The sequence below is a fragment of the Erpetoichthys calabaricus genome, chromosome 3 (genome assembly GCF_900747795.2).
Source record: "Erpetoichthys calabaricus chromosome 3, fErpCal1.3, whole genome shotgun sequence".
Taxonomy (NCBI): domain Eukaryota; kingdom Metazoa; phylum Chordata; class Cladistia; order Polypteriformes; family Polypteridae; genus Erpetoichthys; species Erpetoichthys calabaricus.
The window spans coordinates 25170955-25183335 of NC_041396.2; the positions used below are offsets into that span (position 1 = coordinate 25170955).

General features: G+C 40.2%; 1 protein-coding gene across 1 annotated transcript in view; it reads right to left on the reverse strand.

The window, feature by feature from the left end:
- Positions 1–494: 494 nt before the first annotated feature.
- Positions 495–12381, reverse strand: part of tspan2a (tetraspanin 2a) — a 212977-nt gene continuing 201090 nt past the window's right edge. Inside the window, exons 7-8 of the mRNA XM_051924316.1 lie at positions 6518–6769; positions 495–4179 (exon numbers count right to left, since the gene is read on the reverse strand). Of these exons, the coding sequence (XP_051780276.1) occupies positions 4114–4179; positions 6518–6769 (318 nt within the window). The 3' untranslated portion in view covers positions 495–4113. The remainder of the gene's footprint in view (positions 4180–6517; positions 6770–12381) is intronic.

Genomic DNA, 12381 nt, shown 5'->3' on the forward strand with positions numbered 1-12381 from the left:
AGTCTGTTCGTCTTTTATTTCTTCCACCAGTGGTCTAGAGAGAGGAAAAGGAATCGAATGGTGGTGTGATCATCTTGTAATTTCCAAACTTTTATAAAGGCTAGCACACATTTATTTGGGTCACAGGATGAAAATCCATTAAAACTTGGGAAGGAAGTGTTACGATGGGGCACAGGATTTGAGCAAAATCTCCTGGGTCTGTGGGGCATAAAGATAAAATGGGACCCTTGAAACTCTGCTCGACTGGATAGCTTGTATTTACATTTTTGTTTCTTACTTCAGTGTTTTTATTTTTGTCTCAGCCCAGCCGTAGCTCATTCTTGTAGCTCCTTAGTGACCTCAACGAGAACGCAGCAAAGCCTTGTGTGCAGCCCAAGGCAGTAGGCGGCCAGTTAACGCCCCCCCCCCCAACCCAATCCGGACCCAAGAAAAGCCCCTAATTCAGCCTTAAAACTTCATTCAAGAAATGACCGACAGACAGACAAACAAACAAGTACCGTGCATTCTCGCCTTTATCATCACATCACATTACAAAGTAACTTCACAGAAATGCCCACAGCATGGCTTCATTTTAAAGTGGACCAAACACATTTTTAAATTAGAGTATTGCAGGTTAAGTTATAAAAAAATAATTACAGATAAAAGATTCTGAATTGACAATATAAAAGTATTACTGAGGCTTCTACCAATGTCGTAGAACAGAAAGACTCGTTATGTTACAAACTTCTGATGGCCTCCCTCATCGCCAAGCATTCCTTTCGAGTGTCCACAAGATTACCTCTACAGACTCGTAAAGCGGCCTCGGGACCTCCGGCCGCCCCTCATAAACACTTGCGACCGACCCCTTTAAAGATTTAGTAAGATCAGGAGAGGAAAAATGTGTCAGCTCTAGTTCACGTTCTAGGGTTGGCTTTTTACTTTTGCACATCTGGCTTGGTGTCTACTCAACCAAGCGAAAAAAAGACCCCACGGCTGTAGAATGTAGAATTATTAGAAGAAAAAGGCACAAGAATATGGAACACGAACACTCCCGAGAGGTGGACTTATGTTACAGTATAGTCTGGAGTCAGGATAGGAAAAAGCTGCCTTTATCCACACATGTACATAATATCCTCAGTATGCACTGTATATACGTTACCAGCAATGTGTGAAATAATACCTAGATAAGATTTCCTAGGCATTCTATACAATACCTGCTTTTAACACATTGCTGGTAATATATATATACTCTATATACTGAGTGTGTTATATATATATATATATATATATATATATATATATAGTTTTATATATTACTCAGGTTATTATTCAAACACACATACAGCATCTCAAAAACTATAATGTATAATATTAAAAGCTACAATGCTAAGTGAGTTAAGGCAAACAACTGAAGAGATGCATGCAACAAGTGTAGCCGACATCTTGGCAGACGTCTACAATTCTCTTATACAGCATGGGTGTGAACAGTGTCCACTCTGTCAAAAATCTGGGACTTTCCACAAAATATACTTCACATCTGATACTATAATAAACTTATATACTTTATCCAAGGCGACTTACAAAATCTGAGGTTGTACTGCTTCTGTGTTCCCAATTGAAGCACAGACAGGTGAAGTGGCCTACTCAGGAGCAGGATTTGAACCCACGGCCTCAGGGTTTGAAGTCCAAAGCCTTCATCACTCTTCTGCACATAACAGCGCAATTATGTAATTGTTATTCTCCTTGAAAACCAAACAAAATGGAGTGTTGATAACCAGTGCACAATGTGTTTGCATGTGTAACAATACTTGTCTATGTATGCTTATAGATTATTTTCGTAAACTGGAACAGATTATATAGTGTGTGTACACGTGACTCCATATAGTAGTATTATAGAAATACAAGGTACATTCACACAGTATATACAGTATGTAGGTATGTGTACATGTATAAATGCATTCTTAGGTGTACGTGTATATTTATTGTATAGTATGTGGCTGAGAAAATGTTTCTTATACATATATATGTTGTCACACGTGTGTTTAGGAGACAACTAAAGGGCTTGAGTACATGTAATTCCACGCTGGACCAGGGGGTGGCGAAGTGCACGAATTCTCCCTCTCAATCTTTTGCAGACCATTCGAGGGAAATCCCACCTGGCTCTGGGGCAGCCAATGACATCACTTCTGGTTCCAGTCCTGATGACATCACTTCCTCTACTGGCCTTTAAAGCTGCCATCTTGTGTATAATGAATCAGTTCTGTTTTGGACTCAATTGTGTCAACATGTCTATGATTTTGTAAGAGTTTTGCAGCCGGGAAAAATTATACGGGTGGCTGTCCCAAACCTTCACAATGTCTTATGGTGTTTCTTCTTACAATGTATATATATGTGTGTGTGTATTTATATATATATAATATATATTATTATTATAAAATATTGGGGTTGTTTCTTTTATTTCTGTTGAAATAAATGGAATTTCGGAACTTCCCTTATATGTATATATAGGTGTGTGTGAATGTGTGTATACATATATATATATATATATATATACACACACACACATATATTATATGTATACACACACACACATTATATATATATATATATATATATATATATATATATATATATATATATATATATATATATATACATACATACACACACACATACATATATACTTTAATATTAATGTCTGTGTGTATGTATACACATATATATACAGTACATTTATATATTGTTCATCCCAGCCAATACCCCCACGCCACCAGATGGAGTCCTCCCAGCAACATGGAGGTGCCCCGAATTCCAGCAGGGCATCATGGACCTGGGAGTTTTCCTTCACAACCCTGCTGGATACCGTGGGGGCCGCCAGAGGATGCTGCAGGGAGGCATAGGGATTTTTAGTTGCACTATAACCCGGAAGTACGTCCTAGTCACAGGGACAGAAGAAATGACGTACTTCCGGGATGAAGAAAAGGTGTTTTTCACCTGACCCAGAAGTGTTAAGAATCACATGGACTGAGGGATCAGAAACACTTCTGGGTCAAGCACTTTAAAAGGATTGTGGGAAATCCCAGCAGTGAGCTGAGTTGGGAGGAAGGGTGGCAATGCGTCTGGGAGTGGAGGATTGATTATTGATTTATTGTGTATTGTTCATTTATGAGTATTGTGGAGTGTGCTTGGTGCACATTATTATTATGATAAAGTCAAGAATTGGACTTTTATCTGGTGTCTGGCGTATGGTCTGAGGGTTCAAGGGAGCGATAGCACCCCCTATCTGTCACAATATATATAAATATATAGTATGCGGTGTATGTATGTTTATACTTGTATAGGAATGTAAAGCACAGACCACCACACCATTCCCGTTCCCCAACGCACAGAAAGCACACTACACATGGACATCACTAAGCAGGTGAGTCAAACCACAAAGATCTCCAGCCTGAGCCTTCTTTAGCTTTACATACGCAGGATTTCAGAGTGAAGGCTTTTCAGATGGGTGTCAAGACAAGTCAATGTTGCCTTCATCATACTTTTCATCATACAATAAATGCACTAATTGCTTATTCCTGCACAAACTCACTTAAATGAAATGAAAGAGAAGAGTAAAGGAAAGATGGCAAAGTAAACCTGGCAAATTTAGTTGAATGATGCTTCAGATTTCACTCTTGTTTTATCATATTATAAGTGAATTAAACTACTAATAAAAAGTCGCGGGGTTCTTAATCATTCTGCTTGTACTATTAAAGCAGCTGAACTCTAAACGGAGGTCTTGTCCCACTCTAGGGTGGTCTCTACTGAATGACAGCTGAACTGATTCTTGTTTAGCCCTTCTCTTCGCCTTCACCCTAAACATTTACAGCCGATATGAGAGACATATCTATACACTCCCTTTCCGGCGGGGGTCTTTTCAGGTTGAGCAGTCTTCTGCACGCATGTGTTGGACACTCTGGTCAGCAGGCTTTTGCCTGCATTGGCAGTAGGAAGTGTTTGTGAAGGCAACAAGTTTCAGAGGTTTGCAAGATCCGGTGCAGGCAATAGCAGAAGAAAGGAAGGAGGCGGGTGGTTGTCATTGTGATTTAAGGAGTTTATGGATTGGGGATCTTGGAAAGAAGTTTGGAGGGGGAACTATATGACGTCTCGAGAATTTCGAATCGCACAACACAGGACCATACTGAAGATCATCCCGATGATCTGTGGAGACAAAGAAAACAAATATGTTAGCAAAAAAACGTAATCGTTAAATAACAAACAGCCACTTCAATCATTTTTATTAATGTTAAAAACAGCATGGCACGTACAGTGAATTCAGAAAGTATTCAGACCACTTCACTTCTTTTACATTTTGACCTGTTACAGCCTTGTGCTAAAATCGTTTAAATTATTTTTTCCCCTCATCAAACAGCACTCAGTTCCTCAGAATGACAACACAAAAACAACATTTTAGATTTTTTTTTCCACATTTCCGTTTGTCACTAGTGTTCTTAACCTTTGCTATGACGCTCGACATTTTATTAGTTTTATTCAAATCAAATAACATTGATTACAAGCAAGTCAAGTTTAACAAAAGTAGATTTGCATCCCGTGATGCTGATCATCACTGAAAGATTTCTGCGCCTTGTTTGGAGTCCACTTGTGGTCAATTCAACTGATGGGACAGGATCAGGAAAGGCACACACCTGTCTACAGAAGGTCCCACAGTTGACATTGTGTATCAGAGCAAAAACCAAGCCGTGAGGTCGAAGGAATTGCATGCACAGCTTTGAGACCGATCTGGGGAAGGCTACAAAACAAATTCTTGCAGAACTGAAGGCTCCCAAGAGTACAGTGGCCTTCATAATTCTTAAATGGAAGACGTTTGGAACAACCGCTACTCTTCCTAGGACTGGCCACCCGGCCAAGCTGAGCAATCGAGGGAGAGGGAGTCCTGGTCAGAGAGCTGACGAAGAACCTGATGATCACTCTGGCTGAACTCCAGAGAACCTGTGTGGAGGGAAGAACTTCCAGATGGACAACCATCAGTACGATATTCCAACAATCTCTGGTCTCAACAACAGACTGGCAAGACAGAAGCCTCTCCTTCATAAAAGACATGTGGAAGCTCGCTTGGAGTTAATAAAAAAGGCATCTAAGTACTCTCAGACTATGAGAAACAGGGTTCTCATGAACACAGAGCCTTCCTCTATGACTTAAGGAAACGTTCAACCTGCCTCTGGCTCTCTAAGATTCAGTCCACAACTTAAAAATCGCTGGAAAAGTCATGTAATGTGACATGTCCTTAAATTACAAGGCAGGATACAACTGTCTGCCTTCTGTTCTGCTTTTGCACACCATACCATCTTGGGGGCCATTAAACCTGCTCTGGAAACCATAAAACAAGAGTCTTCTTGTAATCTATCAACAGATGTTGTTAATTGTTTATCACAATCATATGATAAAACGGCCAGATACCTTCACGAGCTGAACGTGGGACAAAGCATAAGAATGAATCCTCTTCCGGGTGGCATATGGAGATGGGGAACTTGCCTCCAACAGGTAGCCCCACGCTCCTATCTGGTAAATGTGGAAGGAGCCCTGTACTGACGCAACCAAGTGGGCCTCAGGCCTGCCGAGTCTACTCCGACCGCGCTCATAGAAAGGTTTCAGGCTAACACAGAGCCCAGCGAGGCAATGCGCCAACTGAGGCCACAGTGGAGGACCAGCTGGAGCATCCACCTCCAACCGACAGCGCGCCCGTCTCACAGACGGGGAAGAAGAAGAAGAAGATGCAAACTGAGAATGCATCTGACATCTCACACTACACATGCAGAGGCAGACGGATTCAGCCGCCAAAAAGACTAGACCTCTGAATATTTACTTGATGCTGTTATGTTTGTTCATTTTCTTGAAATCCATCCATCCATTTTCCAACCCACTGAATCCAAACACAGGGTCAAGGGGGTCTGCTGGAGCCAATCCCAGCCAACACAGGGTGGAGGGCAGGGCGCCAACCCACCGCAGGACACACACACACCAAGCACACACTAGGGCCAATTTAGAATCGCCAATGCACCTAACCTGCATGTCTTTGGACTGTGGGAGGAAACCCATGCAGACACGGGGAGAACATGCAAACTCCACGCAGGGAGGACCTGGGAAGTGAATCCGGGTCTCCTAACTGCGAGGCAGCAGCGCTACCCACTGCGCCAATTTTCTTGAAATGTTCTAGTTAAATAATGTAGGTAAATACCTGATGCCTCTTGAGTAAATGTGTTGGACTACAAAGTTGGAAGAAGGGGGATGTTAAGCACTTATGCTGCCACCTTGTGGCAGACACTATATAAACAGACAGTGAGTCCTGTTGGCAGTTTGAATAAAGCAGACAGAGTTGGCTTGTGGAAAACGGCGCTGTATGGTCTATACACATAAACAGGTGTGTCATGCTAGGGGTCACAAAAGAACAGAGTTTAGCAGAGATGAAAAGAACACCAATAAAAGGGGACTCTAAATGAGTCTGGAATTAGATGTTTTGTTTCCACAAGTCAGCACTCACCATCACTCCTGCAATTCCAATTCCCACGTAGCCGATGATGTAAAACTGGTCCTTGAAATAATTCTTGATAGCTTCGTCACAGGTCTTCTCCTGAAAAATAATTGAAAAGCCAAGCTGACTTGTGCTAAAAAGAGCAACATTGCTGGCCTCAAATGCAGGCCCTTTATTCAAGTGCAGGCCTCTTCCCAGCCCCACATCCTTGATCCCTCTGATCAGAGATTCTAAACTCCAGTCAGTCCTTATCACTGTAGACTTCCATTTCAAGTAAGACCGGTTTCTTGCTTTGGTGGTCTCACGTCTTTTCTACTTAAGATTTTTCTTCTTGCCTGTATCTGAACTTGGGCTACAGCTTATGAGAAGCCACATTTCACTTTATCCAATTTTATTGCGTAATATTGAATAATTCATTGTAATTGGGTCACTTTTTTGATTGTGCCATTTTAGGCATCCCTGAACACGACCTGAGCATTTCTATAATGACGCCTGTCTGCATATTACATAGATAGATAGATAGATAGATAGATAGATAGATAGATAGATAGATATGAAAGGCACTATATGATAGATAGATAGATAGACAATCATATAGTGCCTTTCATATCTATCTATCTATGATTGTCTATCTATCTATCTATCATATAGTGCCTTTCATATCTATCTATCTGTCTGTCTGTCTGTCTGTCTGTCTGACAGACAGACAGACAGACAGACAGACAGACAGACAGACAGACAGACAGACAGACAGACAGACAGATATGAGAGGCACTATATGATAGATAGATAGATAGATAGATGTGAAAGGCACTATATGATAGATAGACAGACAGACAGATATGAGAGGCACAATAGATAGATATAGATAGATAGATAGATAGATAGATAGATAGATAGATAGATAGATAGATAGATAGATAGATATGAAATGCACTATATGATAGATAGATAGATAGATAGATAGATAGATAGATATGAAAGGCACTATATGATAGATAGATAGATAGATAGATAAGAAAGGCACTATATGATAGATAGATAGATAGATAGATAGATATGAAATGCACTATATGATAGATAGATAGATATGAAATGCACTATATGATAGATAGATAGATAGATAGATAGATAGATAGATAGATAGATAGATATGAAAGGCACTATATGATAGATAGACAGACAGACAGATATGAGAGGCACAATAGATAGATAGATAGATAGATAGATAGATAGATAGATAGATAGATAGATAGATAGATAGATAGATATGAAATGCACTATATGATAGATAGATAGATAGATAGATAGATAGATAGATAGATAGATAGATAGATAGATAGATAGATAGATATGAAAGGCACTATATGATAGATAGATAGATAGATATGAAATGCACTATATGATAGATAGATAGATATGAAATGCACTATATGATAGATAGATAGATAGATAGATAGATAGATAGATAGATAGATAGATAGATAGATAGATAGATAGATATGAAATGCACTATATGATAGATAGATAGATATGAAATGCACTATATGATAGATAGATAGATAGATAGATAGATAGATAGATAGATAGATAGATAGATATGAAATGCACTATATGATAGATAGATAGAGATAGATAGATAGATAGATAGATATGAAATGCACTATATGATAGATAGATAGATAGATAGATAGATAGATAGATAGATAGATAGATAGATAGATAGATAGATATGAAAGGCACTATATGATAGATAGACAGACAGACAGATATGAGAGGCACAATAGATAGATAGATAGATAGATAGATAGATAGATAGATAGATAGATACATAGATAGATAGATAGATATGAAATGCACTATATGATAGATAGATAGATAGATAGATAGATAGATAGATAGATAGATAGATAGATAGATAGATAGATAGATAGATAGATAGATAGATAGAATAACTAGGAATGTGTTTACTGTTTCTGTATTCAGTTTTACTTTGAGAGCAGTTGCTTCATCTTGTATATGTTGCACTTTTCCCCTTTTTACTCATCTGACAGCCACTTGGATGACCAATGCAAGTCAGTCGAGTGCCAGGGAGACCAGGCGTACGCCAACAGCTCACGCAGCAGTGCCACCATTCTGCTGGTTTAGGTAATTTAGCTAATAGAGCGCCCCCAAAAAAGTCAAGTCTCTGTAAATTAATGGAAGAGGGAAGCAATTATGCATTTACACTACCGGTCGAAAGTTTTAGATCACCTCAGTTTTTCTCCAAATTTAGTCAGTTGAAATGCAATGAATAACCTAAAATGGTGAAGCAGTAAAGTGCTGGAGACACTTTAAAAAATCAAAACACAATCAAAAATATGACCCAATTACAATGAATTCTTCAATATTATGCATGGATAAAGTGAAATGTGGCTGCTTATAAGCTGTAGCCCAAGTTCAGATACAGGCAAGAAGAAAAATCTTAAATTTACATTTTAGCTTAGCAAAAACTGAAAAAAATGTAAATTTCAGAATATTTCAAATGGACCTTCTTCAGGGAACAACTAATAGGTTGCCATATACAGATGTTCTTCAGCAATGAAAGTAAATGAAGCCTTGCAAGTTGCAGCAATTTGTACAGGTGTCCCACCTTCTGTTGATTACTTAAGAAACCCTCTGTGTGTTTTAAAGCAGAGCTGGAGGAGACTACTGTGTTACTGCACGCTGTGAAGTAGTACTTGGACAATATTCCACTGATAATGTCAAGAAGACGGCAATTAACAAATGAAATGAGACCAAGCATTATCACCCTTAGAAGTGTAGGCCTTTTATTTAGAGAAACTGCAAAAAATAAAAATTAAATCAGTGAATCAGTGAGTACAGTGGTGTCCTACACAATCCAAAGGCATTTGGAAACTGGAAGAAACTCTGATAGGAAGAGATCTGGCAGGGCCAAAATCACAAGCCAATTAGGACACACGTTTCTGTGGTCACGGGCGCCTCACAGCACAACAGCTTCAAGAACAGCTTAACAGTGCAGGTCGAAAAAAAAGCAAAGTGTCAGTTTCTATTAGGAGGAGGAGATTTTGTGCTGCAGGTCTGACAGGGCGAGTGTCAGGAAGAAAGCCATTCCGTAAAGGACAAAATTGGGCCTTGAAATCTCAGCTGTAGACTACTGCAGACTTGAAGGTGTTCTTATAGAGCAATGAATCCAAATTTGAAGTCTTTGGTTCATCACGCAGGGTGTTTGTATGCCATTGAGTTGGTGAAAGGAGAGTTCATCAGCGTGCAACACCAACTGTCAAACATGGATGAGTAAATGTGATGGTCTGGGTTTTTTTTTTTACTGGAGACAGAGTTGGTGACTTGCACAGAGTGACTGGCATTCTGAATCAAAAGGCTTACCACAGCATTCTGCAGCACCACACAATACCTTTTTGATCTGCGTCTAGTAGGTCAGTGGCTCACCCTACAGCAAGACAAGGGCCCAAAACATACCTTCAGGGCATGTCAGAAATACGTTAACAAAAAAGAACAAGAATATACACTTGAGAACATGGACTGGCCAGCACAGTCTCCAGACTTCAACTCCATTGAGTAAGTTTGGGATGAACGGGACAGAAGGGTGAAAGGAAAGCAACCTGCAAGTGAAGCACATTTGTGGGAACTTCTGCAACAGTGTTGGGAAGATCTTCCTGACCAGAAAGAATGCCACGTGTGTGTTTGGCTGTTATATCGGCAACAGGGGACTACTCTGATGAATCAAAATTTTGATTTTTATTTGCCATTTTCTATTTGTTCTATGCCTTGATTTCATTAAAGACATTAAACTGCATGCACTTCCATAAGAACTAAAAAACTGAGGTGTTCTAAAACCTTTGACCGGTACGGTACAAGTCTGAATTAATTGAACAAGATTATCTGCAGATTATTATTATAAATACCTGACATTATTAACCCACAGCTAAATAGTGTTTGAACTGATTAATAACACAGAAAATGTGCAGTTGCCCTAACTGATATAAACAGAGGGCAGATTTAAAAATGGAGGTGGGGGGCTTCAGTGGTTTAAGCCTCTGATCTCTTGCAGTCAGATATACACAAACAGTCGTGGCAAGCCACTGATCTTCTTGTATCATTCATATTCCTTTTATACAAAAAAATAATTTCCTGTCCAAGTTCATACTTAATTTCTATAATTCTAACAAATGACTATGTTTTAACTAATACTAATAAGCTAGAGGGCAGCACGGTGGCGCAGTGGGTAGCGCTGCTGGCTCGCAGTTAATAGACCCGGGTTCGCTTCCCAGGTCCTCCCTACGTGGGTTTCCTCCTGGTGCTCCGGTTTCCTCCCACAGTCCAGAGACATGCAGGTTAGGTGCATTGGCGATCCTAAATTGTGCTTGGTGTGTGTGTGTGTGTGTGTGTGTCCTGTGGTGGGCTGGCGCCATGCCCGGGGTTTATTCCTGCCTTGAATGGAAGATGCGCTGGGCTCCAGAACCAAATGACTGCAAGGTTTTATTCTGTTTTTTTATCATTTGGATTATTTAGTGAACTTTAACTCATCTGCGGTGGGCTGGCGCCCTGCCCAGGGTTTGTTTCCTACCTTGCGCCCTGTGTTGGCTGGGATTGGCTCCAGCAGACCCCCGTGACCCTGTAGTTAGGGTATAGCGGGTTAGACAATGACTGACTGACTGACTAATAAGCTAGATGGCGAACTTATTTCAGCTCCTTTTCTCCTGTCATAGGGTAATATTGATACTGATTTAATGCTATTATTGGTGAATTTGTATTAATAGTTATTTTTCAATTGCTAGTTATTGGATTGCTCTATTGGGTATACTTTCAAAAATGTTATGTATAAGAAAACTGAACAACAATTAGTCACAGACCCTCCACCACTAACACATATCATTTTCTCATCACTTTCACATGAAAGCCACTGAGCTAACTCCGTTATAAAGTACTATTAAAAAGCACACATTTAATTTAGTCTACAGACGTGGCCAAAAGTTTTGAGAACAACATAAATATTAATTTTCACAAAGTTCTCTGCCTCAGTTTTTATGATAGTAATTTACATCTATTCCAGAATGTTGAAGAGTGATCAGATAAACTGTAATTAATTGCAAAGTCCCTCTTTGCCATGAAAATGAACTTAATCCCAAAAAACCCATTTCTACTGCATGTTAGCCCTGCCACAAAAGGACCTGCTGACGCCATTTCAGTGATCCTGTTGTTAACACAGGTGAGAGTGTTGATGAGGACAAGGCCGGAGATCACTCTGTCATGCTGATTGAGTTAGAATAGAGAGTTTAGATTGTTGTGAAGAAGGCTTCAGGGCACCCAAGAAAGTCCAGCAAGCACCAGGACTGTCTCCTAAAATTGATTCAGCTTAGGATTGGGGGGCACCACCAGTGTAGAGCTGAATGGCAGCAGGCAGGTGTGAATGAGGCGAAGGCTTCTGAAGGATGACCTGGCAGGTGTTAAGAAGGGCAGTAAAGAAGCCACGAAAAACATCAGGGACAGACTGTTATTCTGCAAAAAGGTACAGGGATTGGACTGCTGGGGTCAAGTCATGTTCTCTGATGAATCCTCTTTCTGACTGATTGGGGCAACCGGAAAAAAAGAAATGGTGAGCGGTGCTACCATCAGTCCTGTGTCATGCCAACAGTAAAGCACCCTGAGACCATCCATGTCACGTGGGGTTACCTCTCAGGCAAGGCAGTGGGCTCACTCACAATTTGGCCTAAGAACACAGCCATGAATAAAGAATAGAACCAAAACATCCTCCAAGAGCATCTTCTCCCAGCCATCCAAGAACAGTTTGGTGACCAACAATGAACAATCCAGCATGATGGAGCACCGGGCCATAAGGCAAAAGTAACTAA